The following is a 26,832-nucleotide window of genomic DNA, read 5'->3' as shown; positions in this document are numbered from 1 at the left end:
TCATTCCCATTCCCCCCTGTAATAACGTGTGCTTTTCAACTGGACTGGAACACCCATCCCCCACGCACGGTCGGTTCGCTGCATTCCTCTCTGCAACGCAGCCATGAGCCATCATCAGTGGGCATGCGGAAACAGAGACAGACAGGGGGGGCGCTAGAGACTGTAGCCGAGGAAGAGAGGGGGGAGGTGGATGCAAAAAACCAGGGTAGGTCGCTCTTTGTTTCTGGGCAGAAGGAGTAAAACCAAGAGACATTGCACCCGGCGAGGCATCATTTATTCCTCAGAAACTTGGTGCTCGAGTAAGTCCAGCGATATTTATTTTTTGTGTAACGTTGACCCGTGTGAAACAGCCATTATGATATTACTATGTGGTTTTTATGTGGTTGGTTTTGATGGCGGAACAATGAGATCTGAGAGAGACAGTACAGTGTACAGTGGCGCGGCAGCAGAGCAGAGTGAGAGCAATGAATGAGCCGATGTGTTTGTTGGAAATGTTTTTATTGTAGAGCGGAGGTACGGGAGGCGCGTGGGATCAATCAGCCACGGTGGATGAATGACTGATGCGCTCACCTTGGCCTTTAATCGCCGCATTTGGACCCAAACGGCCGCTGAACAGCGCAGTCTGCGCACATAAAATTGGTCGCAGAGAGCATGGTCGGCTAGGCTAGCTCAACCTAGACCGCTAACAGGCTAGCAGCGTTAGCATTTCTCATCATCATAGCCAGTCAATGTTGTCTGTTGTGGCTTGGCATTAGCAGCCGGTTTCACCGAGCCCGAGAGTGCTAAGAAAGGTTTTATTTGCGTTTAATCACACTAGCTGTTCTGTAAGGGCTGGCCACGGTGTCCGACGACGGACTTTAAGTTATAGGACCATTTAAAGGGGTTTAAACTTTAAATGAAGTAGAACATGATGATAATAACAACAAACATGACAACAAAAGCGGTCTAGGCCTGGCTAGCGATAGCTTAGCCATTTGTCTGTTGGAGTAAACAAAACATTGTGTTGTTGTTAAACATAAACATTCGGTCAACTGTGCAGCAAACGACGAGTGTAATAGACAGTGTTTATTTTCACATGACTATGTATTGTTATTTAAAAAAAAAAAAAAACAGCCCGGTATCCAGCTCTGACTGTGGTGTTTTGTTCAGCGTTGTCTTCTAAGGCGAGACATTATTTAATGTGTTTCCTTAAAGGGAGATATGATGCAAAGTAGCAAACGTATATAAAAAATAAATACATATACAAGTAATGTTGCATATTTATATAACTTAAAGGGGAATACGTATGAAACTGGACAATAACGAATAATAATGCAACTCATTTATGTATTTGTTTTTATATTGCAATAAAAGTAACAAAATGCGTAAAGGCTTTTAGTTATTTTATTTCCTTTTGGGTGGTCTCAACCTCTGTTCCATTGATGTGTATTGGCTAATCTTATTTATTACAAGTGCACTGCAATCAGGAGCATTTCATTTTCACTTCTGAAAGTGTTGGTGTATAAATTAATTTGGTAAATGTTAGATTTATTGTTTGTTATTGATGATGGCTGATGGGAAGAAGGATCTGTCAGTGCTTGAAGCTGCAACTGGATATAATGGATTTATTTATTTATAAATATTATTTGTGTGCCTTGCATTAATGTAGAGGTGCAATAGCGACAAATACTTGTTTAAAATCTATTTGCCCTGAACTGGAGGTTTGTTTAAATGTAATTTGTGTCTACCAATGATGTCTGACTGAAAATTAAGTCAATATCATCTTGGAAGAATCTGACCAGAGTCATCTAATAGAGTTGCGATATTGAGGGGCAGAAAACAGCCCGGTCACGTGATTCATGTACTCTCATGAGCCCATATAGACTCCAATGCATTCCGTAAACTTCCGGTTGTCACTATTTGAAGCCTTCAAATAGGGACAAACCAATAGAAGTCTATGTAGAATAGCCGCCATTGGACTGGCCCTATGAAGTGAAAGGAGTTTGGGTAACTGTCTTACTCTATGGCTCTGAATCTTGCATGCCGTGTAGTGAGTAGACTAGTGATGACAACCTCTTGCCTTTCCAGAGGAGTGCTTGCTGCTGTCACACATTCCTGATCTCCGCTGAGAGATGTCCACCCCAGACCCACCGATGGGAGGGACACCTCGGCCAGGGCCATCCCCAGGCCCTGGGCCCTCTCCAGGAGCCATGATGGGCCCAAGCCCTGGCCCTGGTCCTTCTCCAGGCTCTGCCCACAGCATGATGGGCCCCAGCCCAGGGCCTCCTGGGTCCGGACACCCTCATCCTCCACAGGGACCCACAGGATATCCTCAGGACAACATGCACCAAATGCACAAAGTACGAAGGTTTACGGTTTTCACTTGTGACTTACAGCTGTGCTTACAAGGACCCCTAATAGAGTATGCGTATATAATGAGTGTCAAAGTGAGTTTAACTTTGATGAACGCAATCCGATGGGACTTTTCTGTTTGGATGTATGGGCTGTCAAGGGCCAGGCCAGAAAGTCATTTATTTGCCACTCGGTAGGCGTTCCCATATAACTTCCGGGTATGATGATGTCACATGCATACCCTCTATACTATAGAATAAAGATTTTGTGCCAGTGACAAGAGAAAATTTGGCAACAATGTTTGAAAAAAGCAGATCTACAAGCTACGATGCGAGCGTCACATGTGAAATTTGTTATGTTCAAGTATTTAAACTAATTTACCGGTACTCATTTTGATTGTGACCCGCGTGTAAGCCCCGGCAGACCCCACTTTCAGAACCACTGGTTTACTGCGTCTTCTGTACATGTGTTGGTCAACCTCCACTAAGTAACAATTATTATATGAAATGTACACCGGGGGGAAATTTGACCAATAGTGTAAGAATCTGTATATTTTATTATATATATATATATATATATATATATATAATCTCCTGAAACCTTGGTTTGAAGACAAGCTATTGATCTTATTCAGCTAGTGGCCATCTTGCCAGCAAGGTGCTAACTAGGTGCAACTTCCCACTATTGGAAAGTTAAGAGAAGAGCGCAGTGATTTCTTTCCCAATTAATTATAATTGTAGCTTTGTCGAATATAAAATGTTCAGCTTTCATGTCGGTAATTGCTTTATGGACTGCTGTTATATTGGCTACATTGTCATGCATTCTTGTCTTCCCTCTGTAGCCCATGGAAGGCATGCATGAGAAGGGAATGCCTGAAGATGCTCGGTACGCCCAAATGAAGGGGATTGGCATGAGACCAGGTGGTCTCAGTGGCATGGGACCCCCGCCTAGCCCCATGGACCAGCATTCCCAAGGTATCACACAGACTATTTTTCCATTGGTTGCACAATCAAATATAAAACACATTCATGTCGTCTTGATCACATTGGTTGGTTTGATTGGTGAAAGCTCCAAAATAGAATGTTGTATTGTAAATGAGAAGCAAACTTTTGTACTGATGCCTAAAGAAATATATCATGATTTTTGTAGTCGATTACAAGAATCAATAGACTACGCAATCACATCAAAGTGGAATATAGACGAGATGTATGCGATATCCTCCTGGGGCTATGGTTGCCCTCTTGTCATTAAAGATTTAAAGGAGAATTCCATACTAGAAGGCATTCTTACCTTTTATTTGCAGTTCCCACCAAAGAGGTCCAAGTGTTATTTTGTGCATAAGTGCATTATTGGCTATTTCCCCTAATATAAGCCCTCAATGGGGGTTGGGTTTTTGTGCTAATTCGCTTATTTCCATCTAAATAAGTAGTAAAGTGCACCGCTTGGGATACTATTTACATTATGAAGAGAGGATATATACAAACAAGATTTTTGAGCGATGGAAATAAGCGAATTAGCACAACACCCCATAGCCCCATTCAATGCAATTCATTGAGGACTTATGGTAGGGGAAATAGCCAATAATGCGCTTTACACAAAATAACACCTGGACCTCTTTGGTGGGGACGTAACAACTTCAAATTAAGGTAAGAAAGCCTTCTAGTATGGAATTCTCCTTTAAAGGCGATGTAAATTACATTGTTTTAGTTAAATTAAGTGTTAAATTGCTGTATATTCCCATTGTAATCATTGCTATAGAGTATTTGTTTAGTAACTTCTCTTCAGCTTTTTATTAAACGGAAAATACATTTTCATGTCAGGATACCAATTTCATCAATCAGTAGAGGGAACTCATGCAGGATAAACAAAGGAAGTGATGATACATGAAAATGAGCAGACAGAATCGAAGCTATAAAATTGGATGTAACTGAAAAGGATCAGGTGCATGCAATCGCCACCCATTATTTTCCTGTACTTAAAATGCTTGCAGAATGTTAGATGTTAAAGCGGATGTTAGCCTGCATTATGTTTTGAATTACAATAATTATAACAACACCACCATAACATAAGAGAGAAACGAGCACAATGTGTGCATGTGAACCCATCCAGCCAGTTCGTCCTCTTGTTTGCCATAGGTTTTCTCAGTTAACAGGTTCAGCAGACAGCCGGGTGGGGGGGGGGGGGGGGGAATTCCCCTTTCACACAACAGTCACATATGGTACCAAAATACCCACTCTGTCACCTAGGAAAGGATGGTGTGGAAACAGAACAGAGAGGGAGACTGGAGAGAGTCTAGGCTGGTGTTATTTGTATGCATCCGATTATTTTAGGAAACTGAATGGTTTGTTGAGGCTTCCATTTTTTATTATGTCCACACAACATATTCATGCCAGTATTTGACATGTTGCCATACTGTGGTGGTCTTTTCCAAAAATGTGAGTGTAACATTGAACACAATTGACAAGGTCCATACAGGGTAGGACTTTCACATTGGAGCAACATTACATAGTTTCCCAACCAGTGTGTCCCGCACTTTAGTTTCCGACTAAGAACACGCAAACACATTTTTCGTTTTCATGTAGAGCATTTCCATGTTTACGCTCTCATTTCCCAGACAAACATAGATTGTCCTTACCATCCCACCCCCCAAATGCTGTGATGAATGCTAGCTATAAAAATGCAATTCATTAGAATGCTCGCCTCAAAACGGTCGCCTCGGGCATACAGCCGGCAGAATGGTCTCTGCCTGGTATTCCTAAACGTGACCTCAGTAAAATGTTAAAAACGAATCTTATTCCTAACTCAGTAAAACTGTCTCAAAACCTAAACCCAGTAAAACTATGCCTAACCCTGAACGATAACCTTATCCTTAGTAAAAACGAATACAAAAACCGCCCCACCGAGTGGTTGGTGTGAGGTTGGTGGAAAAAAAACTAGGGCAAGTGTGTTTTAACACATTGTGCCCTTTCATTCTTTCAAAATAGCGAAGTGGGGTGCCCACATTTAGACCCACATTTTTATTTACCAAGACGTCCACACACGTCCTGGGCACTACATGCGGTAGTTCCTAGGACGTCAGTGGACGTCTTGGGCATATATTGTGTTAAGGCAAGCATTCTGGTTACCGCTGTGTTTGGTTTAGAATAGATGCACAGAAGGAGTGTTCAGATCGGTTCAGATCAAGGTATATAAAAAGGTTGACACTAAGCATGTTTCCATAAATAATGCTCTTGCGAATAAAATCCTGAATGGAAACGCCTCAAAATGCGAAAAGTCTTCCTTGCGCTTGCAGAGGGTGGACTTATGGGCTATTTCGAAAAAGTGAAATGCGCAAATGGGGCATGGAAACACTTTGCGGAAAAGATTTCTAATTAGAAACCATTGAACTCTCATTATATCGCTTTTGAACAGTTGGAAAAGAAAAGAAAGAAAACATGCAAGGTTATTTGTCTGCAGGCTCTTGCTCTCCCCCGGTGAGAGTGTTGATCATGGAAGTGATATTTATCCAAAACAACAGAAGTGACATCAACACGGCCAGAGATTTACCGTCCTCGCACATCGCGTCCATTCACAAAAGTCGCAGGGCAGGGGTCCCTGTACTTGAAAACGAAACTATACCAGCCCCTGTCAAGTCAACAACACACCCCTATTTATTTAACAGACTTGATTGAAAGACGGCCTCTGGACAGAGGACTTGCAGACCAATCGCCAAACAGGCAGACCATGTATTATACTTTTGCCTAAAAGAACGTCAAATGCACCGTGGTAAGAAGCACAAATCGTGTGTGTGTGTGTGTGTGTGTGTGTGTGTGTGTGTGTGTGTGTGTGTGTGTGTGTGTGAGAGAGAGACATTATAAGATAATCATGTAACCTACCGAAATGGTAAAATAACCCATTCAGAAAAGAAGAAAATAAGTTTTCTAAATCATGACAATTTTCTAAAAGATTTGAGGCACATTTTCACGATGTTTCAAAAATAAGTTCATAACGTGCAGCTTTTCAATGAGCTTTTCAATAGCTAAATTATAACTTAATGTTTAAAACACCAAAAGGAGGGATGGGGTGAGGGAGAAAAAAAAATGCTATTTTCAAACTGTACTAAATTGTTGAAACCTATTACCAATAAACATATATTAAAAAAAAAAAAAAAACACCAAAAGGGGTTCCCGCCCAAAATGGGATAAATTTGTCTCACTTGACTAGCAAAATAGCGCCACCTACTGCTTATTTAATATCTCCCAAGTAGCTCATTTTCAGTGAAATTACTTTGGAGTCTATGGCCCAATCCCAATCCACTCCCTTGCTGACTCAATTAGCCCTCACTGACTTCATGTGAAGTCTGCGAGGGCTTGAGAGATGTCCCATTTTAAATCGGTAAGTCAGTGAGGGCTCAGCCCCGCCCCTTTATGTGCCCTTTGCCAAAGTCTGCATCGATGCTGACTTTGGCAAATAAATTACCCACAGTTCATAGCGTTACCAGGGGAATGAGGGGTTAGAATGTCAACAAACACAATAGTGCTTTCTCACTGTTCTCAAAGGGAATGGAAGGATAGGCTATATATTTAATAACAACAATAATAATAAGGGAAACATGATGAAATGACTAATGAGCAAAGTAAAATAATATGGAAATTCAATTTATAATGAATATTAATATATATGAATATTACAACCCATATCACACAGGAAAGTGTATTTAAGAAACTAATAATAAAACGATCAGCTTAAATACTAAAATAGACATGTAAAAATAGGCCAAGCAGGTATGTAGGTAGGCACTGGCTGTGAATAAGGACCGTTTTTATAGTGATGCAAAGTGTCATGAATGGCGGACTCATCTTCAAAGTGCTGTCCCATTACTTTCACAACAATGTTGCCCTTGCAGCCTCTCACCCTCAAGCACTTACAGCTGACGTCACTAAAGTCAATGAGGGTTCAGGGCTCAGGGCTTGAGGGAGGCAATTGGGATTGGGCCTATTAGTGCCGGCTGGACAGCTTATGAACCAACACTATTTCTGAACGATTGAGACCTTTTAAAATACTCTGCTCAGGAAAATAAAATAATATCAAACATTTTTCTGCTGTGTTGCTTTTTTCTATGTGTACACTGTATAATTGTATAGAGGTATCTAGGTATCTCACAAAGTACATTTCTGAACGTATCGCGAGACTCCACCTTTTCCTGTCGGCAACCAAATTTAGCGATAACTGTAAAAAAAAACAACAACATAACATTATGTACTGTGCACATCGACTAGCAAGTGATTAGAAAACAACCTGTCGTATGTCTTATATTTGTAAACCGATTTTACGACAAAGGTCGCAATTTTATTGGTTTGTTCTTGAGCTTCCTTCAGATCAGGCAGAGAATGGACTTACGGATGCTTCAAACGCTTCAAACGTATTTTTTTATGGTCGATGCGATAAAGTATCATCGCTGATAATTAGGTCATGGGTTAACACGTTACATTGGAAAACATTCATATTTATGTGTATTCTATTTTTGTGTTTAGTACCAGACGTTTTACTCTGGGAAGGTTTATATATTTGTAGGCCAAATACAGTTTTGTAATGTTGCATCTTGTGTACATGAGAGTAAATATTTTGTTCCTCATACATTGTAGCAGCAAGGTATAGGCAAGTGATCTAGCAACTGAGCTATCCGGATGAAATGGTTTCCCTATAGGCTGAATTTCTCTTCACAACTATTAGAACACTTATTCCTGGTCGTTAACTGACCATATTTATGCTCTTGTTCTTCCTAGGTTATCCCTCTCCACTGGGAGGCTCAGAACATGCCCCAAGCCCTGTCCCAGCCAATGGCCCACCCTCTGGCCCACCCATGATGCCTGTAGGCCCCCCTGGCCCTGGGAGTGGCCCGATGGAGGGCAGCGGGGACCCTGGCCAGGGCATGGGCCAGCCGAACCGCAGTGGTCCCCAGGGCCCAGGTGGGCCTGGCGGTGTGGTAGGGGGACCAGGGGGACCAGGTGCTGCAGGCGGACCCACTCCTTTTAACCAGAACCAGCTGCACCAACTCAGGGCCCAGATCATGGCTTACAAGATGCTGGCACGAAGTCAGCCTCTACCAGAGCACCTGCAGATGGCTGTGCAAGGCAAGAGGCCCATGCCAGGCATGCAGCAGCAACCCATGCCCAACATGCCACCTTCCACTGGGCCTGGAGCTGTACCAGGAGCTGGTCCAGGACCAGCTCAAGCCAACTTTGCTCAAGCTAACTATAACAGACAGCATGGTGAGTTCTTATTTTCCATAATATGTATTTCTACTGAATTATCAACTAAAGACAAGTAGACAACACAATGGTGTCAAACAAAGAATGTGTATGAAGGCTGAACAGAGACCCCTGGTGGCAAGATGTGATTGTGTTGGTGTTGCCTCCCCATTTTGAAACCATTCTGTTCTCATGTATAACATTTATGTTTGCAGGCATGGTAGGTCCAAATATGCCTCCTCCTGGACCTGCAGGTGTTCCTCCAGGCATGCCAGGTCAACCTACCAACGGACCTCCCAAATCATGGCCCGAAGGTAAGACTAGTCTTGACCAATTGACCAACTTAAACAATCTTTTTACGGTGTCACCCTCCCAAGGCATCCCTCAACATACCAACACTGCCCATAGCAGAGAACAGGCATGCAAAAAACTATTCCCTGAACTGAAACTTGCTTTTGATTTTAGAGAGGCCATGCTTTTGAACTCTTGTACACACTGCAAAGGTGATATCCCATTGTGAATCATGTGTTTTTAGGGCCCATGGTGAATGCTGCTGCACCATCCAGTGCCCCCCAGAAGCTGATTCCCCCTCAGCCCACCGGGAGACCCTCTCCGGCTCCCCCCTCTGTGCCACCTGCTGCCTCCCCGGTCATGCCTCCACAGACTCAGTCTCCAGGGCAGCCTGCCCAGCCTCCGCCTATGATGCTTCACCAGAAACAGAACCGTATCACCCCCATCCAGAAGCCCCGCGGGCTGGACCCAGTAGAGATCCTCCAGGAGAGAGAGTACAGGTCAGCATTAGGAGGCGCTCCATTAACCACTTAAATCCTATACTGAATTGACCCCCAGGGATTTCACTCTACAAGATGACACGTAGTTTTGAGCTTGTAGATGGGCTATTTTTGCAGACAGACTGAGAGTGTCATTTCAACCAGACCATACCACTGGTCTGTTCGATCTCAGGAAGTTCCTGACATTACTGCGTCAACCATTTTCTAAATCACAGTTTGTTTTATTTAATTGGAGAAAACCCATGGGATTCAGCTCATTTCTGTACTGTATGGAAACTTGCTTGAGATACTTTGTGAACTTCGTGTTTGTAACCGTAAACGACGGCTGACGGGATGATGACACAGGATGTGCTGAATCTACCCAGTTGGACTTATTTACTATTGGTGTTTGATTAAAGTTTTTCATATTCAATTTGTATTTTGTGCATCAGGCTTCAGGCTCGTATTGCGCACCGCATCCAAGATCTGGAACATCTTCCAGGCTCCCTGGCCGGAGACCTGCGCACCAAGGCCAACATCGAGCTCAAGGCCCTGAGGCTACTTAACTTCCAGAGACAGGTACGCAGGAATTATGTCGCTTAAAATAAATGAATTATACCATAGACCCAGCAGGATCCCAACGCTAATAGGGGTGGCAGTGGCCCAAAGTGGACGTCTGGGAACTGCAAGGTTCTCTGTTCGATACCGGCTCATCTTGGCATTGCATAATACAGGTTGACACCTTGCATGGCTGCCGCTTATGTCAGGGTGTGTGTGTGAATACGTGGCAACATTGTATGCCTCGAGACTGAATTTCCCAACTTATTTTGTACCCACAGCTGCGTCAGGAGGTGGTGGTATGCATGCGTCGTGACACAGCTCTGGAGACTGCTCTCAATGCTAAGGCCTACAAGCGCAGCAAACGGCAGTCACTACGTGAAGCCCGCATCACAGAGAAACTGGAGAAACAGCAGAAGATTGAACAGGAGCGCAAACGTCGTCAGAAACACCAGGTACACGGAGAGCTGGGACTGTTGCAGATACATTGGGCTTCTTTCACTGCGGGCCCAGGGGCCCGCACATATTTTGTACTTTTATTACATTTTTAAGTGGTGCAACCACTTCTACATCCAGCTTTGTCCGTGTACATACCTGTGTGTGTACCTGTGTCCGTGAGCCTGAGTAGTTACTTATTTATTTACTTTTATAGACATTTTGTCTGATCATCAATCTTGTTTTGTCCGTGAATTTGGGCAGACATACATTACAACGCACATCTGTTCTAGAGCAGATAATAACCAATATCCAATGTTTGTAACCGGTGGTCTTGTGTCATTGTTTCACTAGGAATACCTCAATAGCATTTTGCAGCACGCCAAGGACTTCAAGGAGTATCACCGCTCCATCACAGGGAAGATCCAGAAGGCCACCAAAGCCGTGGCCACATACCACGCCAACACTGAGCGCGAGCAGAAGAAAGAGAATGAGCGGATTGAGAAGGAGAGAATGCGGAGGCTCATGGTGAGGGCTACATGCTGTGAAAGCATGTGCAATGCATTTAACCACAGTATTACTATCAAAAGAAAATAAGTATTTAATTAAAAAAATCATAACATTCTGACAAGTCAGACATTACATTTAGAAATGCACAGTTTAAAAATGTTAAATAAGCGGCTATAGAAAACTGAAAAATAGCAAACCTTGATCTGTCATTTAAGAACAGACATAGCGATGCTCTAAAACCTAACCGTCATGATGATCTGATGGCACCCAGCACACAACACGCATAATAAAGATGTCTTGTGTGTTGTAATCCAGGCCGAGGATGAAGAAGGCTATCGTAAACTCATTGACCAGAAGAAAGACAAGCGTCTGGCCTACCTACTGCAGCAGACGGACGAGTACGTGGCCAACCTCACAGATCTGGTGCGGGCGCACAAGGCTGAACAGGCTCTCAAAGACAAGAAGAAGAAGAAGAAAAAGAAGAAGGTGAAATGAACTTTAAATTGAAGTATGTATATTTAATTCAATATACATATTGGTTTTTTATGCATGTCTTTTCGATCTTTCCGAACTTCTCCTCAGAAGCCAGAGAATGCAGAAGGTGCTTCTTCTGCAATGGGCCCCGACGGAGAGGTGAGTGTGGAGGAGAATTTGTTTAAATTTATCTTCCTGTTTAACCACATTAAACCTTGTGTTTCCCCTTTTTTTTAATGCCAAAAATGTCCAATCTATAAGCACACAAATTGGCTATTTTTTCAATTTGTATAATGAAATATCACAATCATGTGATGAAATATGTAGGGCATAAGTGGTTACCATTGTTTATTTTCTTTATATACTCAACCAATTTGCGTTTTCACCATGTTCCTTCACGCCGTTCACCCTGTCTCTCTTGCCTCCCCTCCCTTCTCTCCCAGCCTTTGGACGAGACCAGTCAGATGAGTGACCTGCCGGTAAAGGTCATCCACATTGACACCGGGAACACCCTGACCGGGATGGAGGCACCCAGGGCAGGTCAGCTGGAAGCCTGGCTCGAAATGAACCCTGGGTATGTCACCCGTCTGCGTCATGCTGAAGGAGATTCTTGGTCTTGTTTTTTGTGTAATTGAATGTTTTTGGACCGGATTGTGTAGCAAAACAGGGGCAGGGTGGAAAGACATGCAAATTCAACTTGGGACTTTAGGATTTTGGGACACACTATCCAGTCATATTCTGGCACACCCAGAATCAATCAATTGAATGTTTGACACACACATTAAGTCCATCAAACCACAATGTCATTGCCTGAAAAGCCAATGGTTTTGGCGGCGTGTCTCAGTGATATTCGGCCATGAGCAGTGGCCATTCATGAATTGGTGGCGGAGGGAGTTGGTGAGGCGAATTCTCTGTTTTAGCCTGAGCAAATCGGGGCACAAGAAGTGAAGCGGAAGTCGGCACCAAGCCAACAAAGAGGCCACACAGACGCTAAATTGACCTCAATATAATGGCACAAACGTTAGTCATTTTCCTGTAAAATTCTAACCGCCTATTCTGTCCTTCAGGTACGAAGTGGCTCCACGGTCAGACAGTGAAGAAAGTGGTTCAGAAGAGGAGGAAGAGGAGGTTTGTCACTACTAAAGATACCCAAATGGATTGTTAACGCGTGACTTCTACAAATGTTTGACACCTCTGGTGTTTTGTCCCTGTCAGGAGGAGGAGGAGGACATGCAGCAGGCCCAGCCGTCCACCACCGCTATAGCTATAGCCGTAGCCGTAGAGGAGAAGATCAAGATTCCTGACCCTGACGGTGTCGAAGTTTGCGATGAAGGGGACGTTAGGCACATCATCGAGTAAGACCCCCATTTGATATAATTTTGTATCTCTGTGACCATCTACACTGTAAAATCCCCAATGTTTATTTAACTCTTGAGAGTGTACACTCTCAGAGTTGGAGTAGAATAGTGCTCTGACCGCTAATGGATATATTCTCTGTTAGAGAGATGTGACTGCTAGTAGATATATTCTCCATTTAGGCCTGACCTAAAAATAAAATTAAATCCTCCACCTTTCTGAAATAAATATTTTCACGATTTAAAAAAAATAGCAGACCTACAAGCTCATAGCGCGCCACTTGGTGGCACTATGAGCTTGTAGATCTGCTATTTTTCAATAGCTAAATTATAACATAATGTTTAAAACACCAAAAGGGGTTCCCGCCCAAAATGGGTTAAGTCTAAGACATCTGTTATTAGACAACTAGTACTGTACTTGGCTAAATCTAGGGCTGCAACACCATTATTTTCATAATCCATTTACTGTATCTATTGGTAAAAACATATTAGTACAGTTTGATCATTCATATAGCTCCACGTATTACTCTGTTTATTAGCTTGACTGAATAATGATATGCTGTTTGCTTACTAAAATTGGGGAAATAACCTTATTACTTGCTTTTTAAATCCGATGCTGTAGGCAAGATTGTGGTTCATAGTATAATTTGAGTCTAACTCCACAGGCTGTTTTTTGTTGACAATAAAAGAAGCTCTAAGTGTGTTTTCTCTGTGCTACCAGACATGCCAAACAGGATGTGGATGACGAGTATGGCAATGCAGCCTTCGCCAGGGGCCTGCAGTCTTACTACGCTGTGGCTCATGCTGTCACTGAGACGGTGGACAAACAGTCATCACTGCTGATCAACGGGCAGCTCAAACAGTACCAGGTGCGCTGCTGATCACCTCAGATAGTTTATTACATTTGTTAAAAAAAAAAAAAAAGACCCAGAGATGGTTTATTTAAACAATTACATTTGGCTGTAAAAAAAAAAAGACCCAGAGATGGTTTATTTAAACAATTACATTTGGCTGTATGAAAAACTATGTGTGAAGATACATTTTAAAGATATAAAATGATAATACTATACAAAATATATATATATATATACTATCACAAAAATGGGAGTTCCTGTCTCCCATTTAATTCCTGGTGAAACCCAGAGCAGCCTGGTTGCTAAACCAGGCTCGGGTTCTGGTTCGGGAACTGCAACGCTGCAGAACGGAAAGCACTGCAGAGGGTGGAGCGAACAGCACAGCACATCGTGGGAGGGGAGCTTCCTCCGCTCCAGGAAATTCACGAGAGATGTTGTGTGGCTAAGGCTGAAAACATCATCAGGGACATCCATCACCCCAGCCATAGCCTGTTCAACCCACTGCCGCGCCCACGGCCGGGCAAACGTTTCCAGCGCATCAAGAGCAGCACCACCAGACTCTTGAACAGTTTCTATTTGTCAACAATTAGACTGCTGAACAAGAACTAGGTCTGGTGACACTGCACAGACTGAACTGAATTTGTCTCTTGTTTTAATAGAGACTCTCTGTTATACACGTAGGCCCATTACTTGTGATGTGACAATAAAGATTGATTCTGATTCTGAAAGTAACTGGCCGCTTCTCTTCAAAGGTCAAAGGTCTGGAGTGGCTGGTCTCTCTGTACAACAACAACCTCAATGGCATCCTGGCCGACGAGATGGGCCTGGGGAAAACCATCCAAACCATCGCCCTCATCACATACCTCATGGAGATGAAACGCATCAACGGACCCTTCCTCATCATCGTACCACTCTCGTAAGTCCAGTCCCAGTATGAGATTTACATTCCAAAGGCCAGATATTTATATATATCTCAGTTCAAATACATTGAATCAATCGACTATTGATATTGGTAATGTAACAGAAATCTATAAAGCAGTAAGCTCCACAGCATGTAACCTTTTCTTATTGCCACTAGAGGGCAGCATGTTGTAAGACTATCTTTTTTGTGGCGTTTTCAGAACTCTCTCCAACTGGGTGTATGAGTTTGATAAGTGGGCACCGTCTGTGGTGAAAGTCTCCTACAAGGTTAGTAACTCTTTGGGAACCTTCAATTACTTTGTTTAAGAATGGGGCGTGTCATGTTCGATCTATGATATTAAGAGTCTCTGAAGTCACGGTCAGGTACTCTGGTCAGTAAACAGAAAATGATTTTTATTTTCATGGCTATCTTTATATGTTTTGACCTGGATTATCAGACTACAGCCAAAATGATGATAAAAAATGGAGCATTCAGAGTGTACGATGTCTGGTTTTAAATTGTATTTAATATTCCACTGCCAACACCTAAATATATGGTGTGCATTATCTCCCGTCATTTAAAAATATTCCCAGGGCTCGCCACAGGCTCGTCGAGCATTTCTCCCCATCCTCCGCAGTGGCAAGTTCAACGTGCTGCTGACCACATACGAGTACATCATCAAGGACAAGCAAGTGCTGGCCAAGGTAAGATGATCGTTGGGCCTCGTCTGTCCAACACAATACTCACGTTGTCATCCATCTATAACCACTTAAACCTCAATAGCGTTGCATTGTGACACATTGTGAGCTTGTAAATATGTTGCAATATGTTTGATTTAATTTTATTCATTTATTACATTTTGAATTTTTGGCGAATGTTTTCTGTTTTTTTTCAATGTATTTAAAATCAAATAATGTCTCACAAAATAAGGGACACCAGGTTTAAGGTTTGTTTTGGTTAATAAACTTTAGTGAAGCTCACTGGACTGTACTTAACCCCACAGCTCCGTTGGAAGTACATGATCGTGGATGAGGGCCATCGCATGAAGAACCATCACTGTAAGCTGACCCAGGTCTTAAACACACACTACCTGGCCCCACGGCGCGTCCTGCTGACTGGCACGCCGCTGCAGAACAAGCTGCCCGAGCTGTGGGCGCTGCTCAACTTCCTCTTGCCTACCATCTTCAAGAGCTGCAACACCTTTGAACAGTGGTTCAACGCACCCTTCGCCATGACCGGAGAGAAGGTAAGCTTTTGTGTGCCAGGTCTTGTACTACCATTTATTTTGTGAAAGAATGAGGAAAGGTTTGGACATCATGCTCATACTTGATTTGCAAAGGTAGCTTTTTAATTTAAAGTCGGGGTAAGGTCTAAAGTTTGCTGCGTAATATTGAGTGTCAAAGGGCCATGTTGCCTGATTTAGACATTGCAATCTGTTTGCGTGTGCAACATGTTTTTTAAAGACATATTTTTATGGTTTAGTTTAGGAATTGAGTAATTAATGTAGTGAATGAAAGTATTGTATACTAGTATTGTGTTCTCCTTGCATTATTTCATACCCAGACTGACCGTAGGTTTTGAACATTTCTCCTCCAGGTGGACCTGAATGAAGAAGAGACCATCCTGATCATCCGTCGTTTACACAAGGTACTCCGCCCCTTCCTGCTGCGTCGACTCAAGAAGGAAGTTGAGGCCCAACTGCCCGAGAAGGTCAGCTTCTTTTACATTGGACTGAAATTCACGCGGCTTAATCGTTTTGTTGAGTTTTGTTTTGCTAAACATTTCTGTTGGTTTACAGGTGGAATATGTGATCAAATGCGACATGTCAGCCTTACAGAGGGTGTTGTACAGACACATGCAGGCCAAGGGTGTTCTGCTCACCGACGGCTCAGAAAAAGACAAGAAGGTAAGGGTGTGAGTGGAATTGTCATAGGAGCTCTTTCATGCGTGGCCACTTTAACCACTAAAGCCCATTATGTAGATCGCAACATATTTATTTAGTAAACAAAGCAGTTAGTCAGCGAAACCTGTGAATAGTAGTGGTCTAAGAATGTCTTTATTTGAGGACGGCCTCAAAATGATTTTGTTTTTGTCTTGCAGGGTAAAGGCGGTACGAAGACCCTGATGAACACTATAATGCAACTGAGGAAGATCTGCAACCACCCATACATGTTCCAACACATTGAGGTATGGTGTCCAACATGCCAACAACATAACTGGACATTTCTTATATCACTCTTTTTTTTTTTTTAATACTGTTTTTATTAGGCATTTTTGTAAGACAATTTCAGATTTAGACAATGATAATAAGTAATTCAGTTAAATAAAAATGAAAAAAATAACAGGCAATGTAAATATTCCACATACAGTATAATAAAAAAGACATAAGTGTAAAACAAAAAAACAGTTAAACAATGACAAGTGTGAACAGACAAAACAGACAACAGGACAGACACTCTTGCTCTCAAACTTCCAACATGTTGTGAATTAAGTAAGTTAGACATTATTTTTTAAATAATAAAAAATAAAATAAAGAAAAAACACTTCCTTTTCTTTCAGTTCCTTTTCTTTCTTTCCAATTTTCTATTGTGCTATCTATTGTGTAGGAGGGGTTAGCGTGCACCTATTAAAATATTCAATGAAGGGTTGCCATTATTCAATGAAGGGTTGCCATGTCTGGTAGAACCTATCTTCACTCCCTCTCAATTCAAATTTAATCTTTTCCAATTGTAAGTAATGCATAACATCCTTCATAAGTGAAGTGTGAGTTGGAACCTGTGCTTGTTTCCAATTCAACAGTATCAGTCTGCGAGCCAGTAGAGTCACATATTTTACCATGTTATATTGGAAAGTAGACAGTTTGACCCCGGGCCCTGTGACTCCCATAATTGCTGTTAGTGGATCCGGGTCAAAAGGTCTTTCAACAATGTCTGACAGTGATTTAAATATACTTTGCCAATATGATCTTAGTTTTGTGCAATGCCAGAACATATGAGCTAGAGTGGCCGGCGACTGGCCACATCTGTCGCAGGCTGGATTCACATTTGGATACATTCTGTTGAGTTTTTCCTTTGACAAATGTAATCTGTGTAATATTTTAAACTGTATAAGACCGTGCCTGGCACATACTGAAGAAGAGTGCACAAACTTTTGAGTTGTAGACCATTGCTCGTCAGTGATAGATATTCCTAAATCGTTTTCCCAAGCAGTTTTTAAATACTCCAAGGAGGCATTATTATCTAAACATGAGAGAGAGTTATAAATAATAGAAACACCTCCTTTGAGCTATATCACTCATTTTAATTCAGTTATGTTTGTCATTGATTTTATAGGAGTCTTTCTCGGAGCACCTTGGTTACACTGGTGGAATAGTGTCAGGGTAAGTAGACTTTGATGTTGTCTTATTTGCCTATGACATGATTGGTTAGTGAGCCCGCCTCGGACTCTGGAGGTCCTCAGCTGGGTAACATCTGAAAACTGAAGTTCCCCTGTGGGATATGATAGACATCGGATGCCATGTTGAAAGTGTTTACTGGTTTCATGTGGTGGTGTTAAACTACTAACCAAGTTTTTGTCGTGTCTGCAGCCCTGAGCTGTACCGTGCCTCTGGGAAGTTTGAGGTCCTGGATCGTATTCTGCCCAAACTGAAAGTCTCCGGCCACAGGGTGCTTCTCTTCTGTCAGATGACGTCGCTTATGACCATAATGGAGGACTACTTTGCCTACCGTAACTTCAAGTACCTGCGTCTGGACGGTAGGGCATTCACGAACACAGATTTTTTCAATTTGAATACCTATTTGAATAGCCTATTCATCCAATACAAATTATCATTTCTCATTAAAACGCTGTGTTGCAAGTCTTGAAAACATCCAGCGAGTAAAGGGTTAAATAATGTAGGCAGGGTTGGTCAAATAAGAGTCATCGATTGGCTTTGAGAGGCTGTTAACACGGCAGCTGTGTGTTCTGATTGGACTAAACCCAGATCAGCCTGACTTTATTGGTGACGCACTCCAACTAAGTGCAGTGTAAAAACGTTATTAAATGGACTTGATTTGAAATGACGTGAATGCGCTACTTGTTACAAATGATAAGAGAGAGAGGACGTAGAATACGCACAGATAGGTGGGTGCTGGGCTAAAGAGACTTCAGTTTACAGATGGCTGGAGCCTGCACACCATAGTATGTACAAAACGTCTTCTTCATTCGTCTGTATAAATAAAGACGTTTTTTTTGTACCTACTATGGTGTGCTCCATCTGTAAACAAATTATAAGAGATGGAACAGAACTAACCAGAAGACACACAAGCAATAGCTAGACACAATATTTGGGCCCAGTTGCAAAACCAGATGGAGACACAATCATGCTGTTAGTGCGTGTATTTGAGGATTGATGTATTTTTGGTTTGTAATAATTTTCGGTGCGTTTGACTGTAGGAACCACCAAGGCAGAGGACCGTGGCACGCTGTTGAAGACCTTCAACGACCCGAACTCAGATCAGTTCATATTCCTGCTCAGCACCAGGGCTGGAGGCCTGGGCCTCAACCTGCAGTCTGCCGACACTGTCGTCATCTTCGACAGCGATTGGAACCCTCACCAGGTATGCCACACAAAATGGAGTGTACCGTAACCCATTTAGGCCTGACCTCAAAATTTAAAAAATATATTCTAAATCCTCCAGTTTTCTGAAATAAATATTTTCACGATTTAAAAAAAATAGCAGACATACAAGCTCGTAGCGCTATGAGCTTGTAGATCTGCTATTTTTCAATAGCTAAATTATAACATAATGTTTAAAACACCAAAAGGGGTTCCCGCCCAAAATGGCTTAATCTATAGGATATTCACATTCAATGTTTTATCTGACTGTGGCAAGATTCACCCTTTTTTAAATTAACCACTTACCAGTAAGTCCTATTTAATTTAACGACTTAAGCCCTATTTAAAGTGGTTTCTGAAATAATAGCCAATCTACAAGGTCAAAACTCAGAAATCATTTGTTTCCCATATAAACTTCCCCTTTTCTTTTTTAACGATATGTTTTTGGGATTTTTTGCCTTTATTGATAGGACAGTTGAGTATACTGACAGGAAATGGGGAGTGACATGCAACAAAGGTCGTCAGGATCGGGATTCGAACCTGCGTCAGGCTGGCATTGTAGCCTAGGGTGCCATAAACGTCCCTTTTCTTGTTCTTAATATTAATTTAGCTGCTGGACCTTTACCCCAGGCATGCTGCTTCAGATTCCAATTCAAATGAGCTTTATTGGCATGAGAAAACATAATTTACATCGCCAAAGTAAGTATCAAAATATTATAAAACTGTTGAAAATGGGGAAAGTATATTCAGTTGGAGCAGGGTACAGCATTGAGTAAACAGAGCTATGTACAGAGCTATGTCACATTGCATCGTTATATACACTAGAGTGGTGCCTCTACAGAGGGGCCCAACTGGCCTTCTTGGAATGATGCAAGTTGGAAATGAATGCCCCACCCAGATATTATGTCTGTGTCCCTTTTATGCCCATATATGGAGTTCTGTGTCAGGCATGCCTAAATATGGAGTATATACGGACGTCAGAATGATGTCCGAAGAGGCAAGCTCCATATATGGAGCCTGGGGCAGGGGCCCTGGGCTCTGGACAGGGCCCCTGCAGAGGCCTTTTTGGGGTGGTGGGGCGAACGGTTCTTGAGTTATGTGGATTAGACACACACAGACAGACGTACGTACAGAGACTTGGTGCATTTCTTTTTTTAAACGAATAGCACCATGTTTTGCAGTCATTTTGGGACAAATTGCAGCATTTTTCCTCAAAACTAAATGGTATACAAAAGAAAAAAGCCTCAAATTTAAAATGAGGTAGAAGTACCCCATTTTAGTAGTACTAAGTTAGGGTGGATGAATTTCATTGGCTAACCTTCTTTTATTGCAGCATTTCACAAATCTTGCTGCTGTGTTTGCACATTGTTTTATTTCTCCCAAAAGGTATGGGAGTTTTTTGTTTTCAAACTCACTTTGTGTGTTTGTAATCTGTGGGAAGTATGGGAAGTATGTGTCTCTGATATCTTTGTATAGTGGGCAGGTGGTTATCTCAGTTTCCACCAAATTTTCTGTGCAGTGGGTGCATAGTCTGTCTTCCCTTGAGAGCGGGGTCTGTCTGTGGCGGCCTTTCTCTATTGCAAGGCTGTGTTCACAAAGCTCTAGTCAAGGCTTTCCTAGGTTTTGGTTCGTTTATTGTGCTCAAGTATCCAGCCAATGTATATTCTCTTTTTATAGCTAGATAGCATTCCATTTTGCTTTGGATTCCACTTCATTCATCCGTGAGGGGAACAAACAAACCTCTCACGTAGAGTAAAACACTCACCCATCGCTTTGCGTCCCGTCTCCTCCACCACAGGACCTACAGGCCCAGGACCGAGCCCATCGTATCGGTCAGCTGAACGAGGTGCGTGTGTTGCGCCTCTGCACTGTTAACAGTGTGGAAGAGAAGATCCTGGCTGCGGCCAAATACAAGTTAAATGTAGACCAAAAGGTCATCCAGGCTGGCATGTTTGACCAGAAGTCGTCAGGCTGTGAGCGCCGGGCATTCCTTCAGGCTATCCTGGAACACGAGGAGCAGGACGAGGCCACTCCCTTGGCAGATATGCCTCCTCCGGTATGTTTTCTTTTTTTATTACGGCAGTTTTATACTTTATTGTTTATGGATAATTGTTGTTAACAGTGGTTTATGGTCTTCTGCAAATTATTTCCCCTTTAGTTAGGTTTAAGAGCACTATTTAATAGATAACTAGTCTAGTACTGCTAAAGAAAAATGTAGAGACCATGCTTGGGAGTCTTAACATGCCCATATGTAGAGACCACTTTAAATTTGATTTTCAAGCCTCCTGAAAATAGTAGATGATTGAAAGCTGTTAGATCTGCAATGGAGCGTAAAGATGGATGGAAGACGTTCATTTGACAAAACACTGCTGTAAGGATGAAAAACATGCAGGTAACAGTACAGAATAACGGGTAGGATAACACAAAGTCAAAACAATATTTCTGGTTCGTGTACAGGAGGAAGATGAGGTGCCTGACGATGAGACTGTAAATCAGATGATCGCCAGGAGTGAGGAAGAGTTTGAGCTTTTCATGGTGAGTCCTCCTGCGTGCTTCATTATACAATCAACAAGAGTTAAGTTGTTAATGTTTGTTGACTCAATCCTCCCTTTCACTGGGGCCCCTCTCTTCACCTCCAGCGCATGGATATGGACAGACGCCGCGAGGATGCCCGCAATCCCAAGAGGAAGACTCGTCTGATGGAGGAGGACGACATGCCAACCTGGATCCTGAAGGACGATGCCGAGGTGGAGAGGCTGACATGCGAGGAGGAGGAGGAGAAGATGTTCGGCCGAGGCTCCCGGGCACGCAAGGAGGTGGACTACAGCGACTCGCTCACCGAGAAACAGTGGCTCAAGGTCAGACGCTCTGAGGATTCACCACAGACTTTTGAGAGTTTGCCATTGAGTTATAGCATGCCATTCAGTTCAGTTTTGTCCAATTTTGATTACTAGCCCTTACCCGTTGTGAGATATTGCCCCCCCTTGTGGCCTTTAATGCACTAATACATTCATTATTAATTTATAATTTGTTAAATTTGGAAAAGGGCTTCGTTAAGACCTCCATATTATTATGGTCAATGCCTGTGTGTAAAGTGGGAGCGATTGGTGCAGGCGGTGAGGAGATACGGCGGTGTTTCTGACACACATTCAGACAGACAGACATTGACTGAATTATAGTATGATGATGATGATGATGATTAACATCTACTTTGACTGTTGGATGTTAAGCTACAACTATGCAGGGTAATTTTGTTTTGGGGTCCAACAATGCAAAATGTTCTGTATCAAGTTAAAACGTTGATGCCTGTCATCTCTAAATTACACTGAAAGAGATGGAAACCTACTGTATATTTCTACGGTGGAGTTGATTTAGCCGACAATTCAATCCAGTTCAATTTACGTTTTGCCTTTAAATCAACGCCATCCTGTGACTCACTAAAACCTCTCCACCCCAACAGGCCATAGAGGACGGCAACCTGGAGGACATCGAGGAGGAAGTGCGTCACAAAAAGACGACCAGGAAGCGCAAGAGAGACCGTGACCACGATGGCGGCGCCTCCACGCCCAGCTCGAGCCGGGGCAGAGAGAAGGACGAGGAGGTGAAGAAGGCCAAGAAGCGCGGACGTCCACCTGCTGAGAAACTCTCGCCCAACCCGCCCTCCCTCACCAAGAAGATGAAGAAGATCGTCGACGCAGTCATAAAGTACAAGGACGGGTAAGAAGTGAACGCCTCGTTTTCTCTCACGTGAAGCTAATTTTAAAGATCGTAATGACCATTCTGGTAAAACGGAGTAATGGAGAATAACGTCAATACAATTCTTCCCCGGAGGCTGGATGTTGAGCACAGTCATCACTGTTCAAACACAAGTTCAAGTTCTGAAGTGTACAGATATGATGGAACACAGGAATGGGGAGGGGTGAATATTAAAAGGGAAAATAACTGGAGTTTGCAACCGTAGGAAATGTTTTAATTTGTTTATCACAGTTGCTGTTGACATTGTATTGAACTCATCCTTTTCAGTAAGTATTTCAGTCAGACTGCATGTTATGTTCTAAGATGCTTAAAGACTAATTTAATTATTGTAATTGGAGTTAAAACACTGACCCACCACTGCAGTGTCTTTGGTTAAATTCCGTTTCCCTGGCCTACACCATGCATAAACCAGCAGTAGGGGTAGCAACAGGGTCCACAATGACTAAATAGGGGTAAAACACATACTTTTTTTGTTGAGTGAGGAAGTATAAATGAACTGTAGGATGTTATCTTATGTTGTGTTAAGGCTCCATCTTCCCTTTCTCCCTGGTTTACAGCACTAATGGGAGACAGCTGAGTGAGGTCTTCATCCAGCTGCCGTCGCGCAAGGAGCTGCCGGAGTACTACGAACTAATCCGTAAACCTGTGGACTTCAGGAAGATCAAGGTCTGAACTGGAATCCAAAGCAAAATGGAATGCTATCTAGCTATAAACAACTACTAACTCATTTCAGGAAGAGAAGACATTGTCATTTTGAATGTTTTTCATTATTTTGGTGAGTCCATAAGATGAGATGGTTTTGTATTTCCTCCATGCAGGAGAGGATTCGCAGCCATAAGTACCGCAGTCTGAACGACCTGGAGAAAGACGTCATGCTGCTCTGTCAGAACGCCCAGACATTCAACCTGGAGGGGTCTCTGGTGAGTGTCTGTGTCAGCCATCATGTCATTGACCTTGCTGTACTAGATAGACATTAGATGACATGGATCCAAGTTCTCAATCGCCAAAACTGATTTCAGTCTTTTAGATTTAGAAATTTTTAAAAGCTTTCTCTAATCTACTGCGTCTTGATTGAAATTCTGTTATGTTCCTGGAACGTAAAAAAGCCCTGGAGATTTCTTGACCTCAATCCAAGGTTTATTTTTAAACCCATGCATTGACTTTAAAAGTATTGTGCAACCCTAGCATTTGTCAGGGAATCGGCACATTTCCCATTTGATCCCGGTGTCAGGAGTGTCCTTGAGCAAGAATCTGAACACTTAACTGCTCCCAAAGTTTAGAAAAGTGATTTAGTCCATTTAGTATCTCCCTGTGACTCCTCCCCGCAGATATACGAGGACTCCATTGTACTTCAGTCGGTCTTCACCAGCGTGAGGCAGAAGATCGAGAAGGAGGAAGACAGCGAGGGAGAGGAAAGTGAGGAGGAGGAGGAGGAGGCTGACGAAGGCTCAGAGTCTGAATGTGAGTCCTGGAAGAGCATACCAGTCACAATGTCTATCATCTCTGTCACATGAATGTGCTCCTCATGCCATGCCATCCCTTCTCCCTCTGTCTCTCTCTCAGCTCGTTCAGTGAAGGTGAAGATCAAGTTGAGTCGGAAAGAGAAGGGTGAACGAGGGGGGAAAAGCCAGCGTCGGCGGGGCCGTGGCGCCCGGGCCAAACCTGTGGTGAGCGATGACGACAGCGAAGAGGAACAGGAAGAGGTGAGAGATCACAGCACGTGCCGCCATTGACAAATAGATTGATTGATTTTTATTTCGTGACAGAATTATACAAGTTCAACACAATATGGTGCATGGTACGCTGTACGAATACTGGACAACTCACCCCGGTGCGTGCCCGTTTTTCCTCCCGGAATTTTCCCCAGTGATGGGGATAACTTTGTAATATGCTATTGGCTGTTTGTATTCTTTTTGGAAAAATATGAAAAGATACTCCTGTGGAAAGGCTATATTATTTTACTTATATTGACCCTATAAACAATTTAGTATTATTTAGTATATGTAAGGTTTTGCCCACTCAAATGGTACCTCGTCAGATAATCCCCACATAGCCTACAACAACTTCTGTGAACAGACTTCACTGTAGTAGCTTTTAATAAATTATATTTATACTGCTGTCATGAGAGTTTATAGTTAGAGAAATTCAAAGTCCAGCCGTCTGCCGTCCACCCATCACTGGGGAAAGTTCCGGGAGTAAAACAGAAAAGGGGTGAGTTGTCTTGTTACCCTCTGTACTGAACTCTTTGCTAAGGCTGAGAAAAAGGCCATTTTCTGTGAAGTTTGTTTTCTTAAGTAAAATAAATCCTGGAATTCGAATATGTCCATTTGGGGGTATGCCGAAGTCTGTTATGGTAATGTGTGAATAAAGCATGATACGATGTGATCTTGCATTAGTTTAAAAACGTTTTAAGTAAAGCATTCAATGAGAATACACTTGCAATTGGATAAACTTTCAGATCATGCTATGTTTCGCCTGGTTATCTGCTCTTTATATGTGTCTAATATCACTGTTATATTGCTGTATACATTGTAAATAACTTTGAACGGTTGCACTTAAACATAGTAGTTTGAAGTAGCAGTCCGTTAACCATTTATGTTCTGTACTCCAGGAACACTCGGTCAGCGGCAGCGAAGAGGACTAAAGACAAACCTCTAGACGCGACAAACGGCCAACTCTGAAGACCCTCGACTGGACCCCATATATTTTACTTTAGATAACACAACGGGCAGACAGCCAGAGGAGGAGCACTAGTTTTACCTAGATGAGCTGATTTCTAGTGGGACAAAGGTATTCTCATTAAAGTTAAAACGATGAACTTAAAAAAAGAAGAAAAAAAAAAACTGTTCAACAACGAAGGTTTTACAAACCTTCCACTTCAATATTTAAGCAGGCTGATATGAATAGTAGAACTGTGTATGTCTTTTTGCCTTTTGTTTTCTCCTATACTATGATAATTATTGGCAGGGCTATTAGACTGATCGTGGACCACAACTGACTTTTTTTAAGTGGTATTATTTGTTTGTCTTATTCTGTTTCTTCTGAGACAAGAACGTGAACCAGAGTCACTGTTGTTTCCTGAACTGAGTCCTTTTGATTTTGTTTTGTTTCATTTTTTGAATGCATGTCGTGCGTGTCAATGGAAATGCACCTGGATGTGTCGTTCTTTATTATCTGTGTTTAATTTAAGACTACAAGCAGGATCGCGGTTAATGTCCCATCCTGGAGCTGCTCCCTCTCTGTGTGTGTTGAGGGAGGGAGGGGTGGATGGGACTATTACTCGTGTAGGTGTCACTGGATTCCAAAAAGTACAATAAAGGCATCTCATAATTAACTTTTTGTGATGTAACTGCATTCATTTCCTTCTATAGCAGTGATTCTAAAAGTTTTTAATTTCAAGGACCCCCAGTTTAATATGCACTCACAGCACAACTTGCAGATCTGCCATTTTTGCCATCCAAATGCATTAGATCGTTAAATGGGCCCTAAGAGATGCAGAAATTAACTAGAAAAAGTGCCCTTCTGGGCACGGATCTCCACCAGGAGGATAGGAGGGAGTGTGATTTTTGGTAAAATGTTTAGGAGTAATTTGTGTGAGGCAACTTGGCCTGTTGTAGCGCCACCATGAGGCTGATTTGAAAACTGTCAAGTGGCATTTCTTCCTCAGCCTATAGTGGGAATTGGCATGCACGGCTTAGGAAGCCGTGGATATGCATGGCTTGGGATACACTGCCATGTCTTCCTTCTCACAATGCATTTCTTTCATGTGGATTCCAAGGGATTCGATTTCCCAAAAGTTGTGTAACTGATCTGACGGTGCCTGTTCCACTCCGACGCTGATGTGCATCACTTCGATGTCCACAACTTCAGTTATGATATATAGCGTGGTGACTTCTCCTTGCACCAGCCATCCAAATACACTTTCCAGTGCAACTAGTCCTTGATTCAGTCTCTCCATTTTTCCTGTGACCATTTTCCAATATTGGTCTCCGCCAATTAGGACTCCTAATTCCACTGCATCCATCCCTATGATGGGTACATCTGCTATGGGCATTCCTTTT

At 42.5% G+C, this 26,832-nt stretch overlaps 1 protein-coding gene across 3 annotated transcripts; it reads left to right on the top strand.

The window, feature by feature from the left end:
* The first annotated feature begins 166 nt into the window (after positions 1–166).
* On the top strand, positions 167–26,105 carry LOC308324513 (transcription activator BRG1-like). 3 transcript variants are annotated; one of them, XM_080776560.1, is made up of 34 exons: positions 167–299; positions 2,068–2,339; positions 3,173–3,305; positions 8,097–8,582; positions 8,777–8,875; positions 9,097–9,352; positions 9,784–9,910; positions 10,171–10,344; positions 10,679–10,852; positions 11,150–11,320; positions 11,420–11,467; positions 11,752–11,882; positions 12,376–12,436; positions 12,524–12,663; positions 13,385–13,532; positions 14,270–14,433; positions 14,639–14,705; positions 15,012–15,122; positions 15,422–15,664; positions 16,015–16,128; positions 16,217–16,324; positions 16,519–16,605; positions 17,751–17,797; positions 18,005–18,171; positions 18,853–19,016; positions 20,814–21,071; positions 21,473–21,550; positions 21,655–21,873; positions 22,476–22,732; positions 23,329–23,437; positions 23,590–23,691; positions 24,100–24,232; positions 24,335–24,474; positions 25,383–26,105. In XM_080776560.1, exons 2-34 carry the CDS (start codon positions 2,112–2,114, stop codon positions 25,413–25,415), a joined length of 4,977 nt encoding a protein of 1,658 aa, XP_080632686.1. In that variant the 5' UTR covers positions 167–299; positions 2,068–2,111; the 3' UTR covers positions 25,416–26,105. The 3 variants fall into 3 exon arrangements, with proteins under 3 accessions (XP_080632686.1, XP_080632687.1, XP_080632685.1); XM_080776561.1 differs by having other exon boundaries at positions 11,417–11,467; positions 12,527–12,663; XM_080776559.1 differs by having other exon boundaries at positions 11,417–11,467.
* Positions 26,106–26,832: the final 727 nt, after the last annotated feature.

This window comes from Protomyctophum bolini (genome assembly GCF_963924005.1).
Source record: "Protomyctophum bolini genome assembly, chromosome: 11".
Taxonomy (NCBI): Eukaryota; Metazoa; Chordata; class Actinopteri; order Myctophiformes; family Myctophidae; genus Protomyctophum; species Protomyctophum bolini.
The sequence above is the reverse complement of the archived record's forward strand: the minus strand, read 5'-3'. Positions and strand labels throughout refer to the sequence as shown.

Excerpts from the sequence above, each read along its gene's own strand:
- LOC308324513 (XM_080776559.1), top strand. The coding sequence starts at position 2,112 with ATGTCCACCCCAGACCCACCGATGGGAGGGACACCTCGGCCAGGGCCA. Across the intron at positions 15,123-15,421 it reads ACAAGCAAGTGCTGGCCAAG|CTCCGTTGGAAGTACATGAT; the intron begins GTAAGATGATCG and ends TTAACCCCACAG. Across the intron at positions 22,733-23,328 it reads GTCATAAAGTACAAGGACGG|CACTAATGGGAGACAGCTGA; the intron begins GTAAGAAGTGAA and ends CCTGGTTTACAG.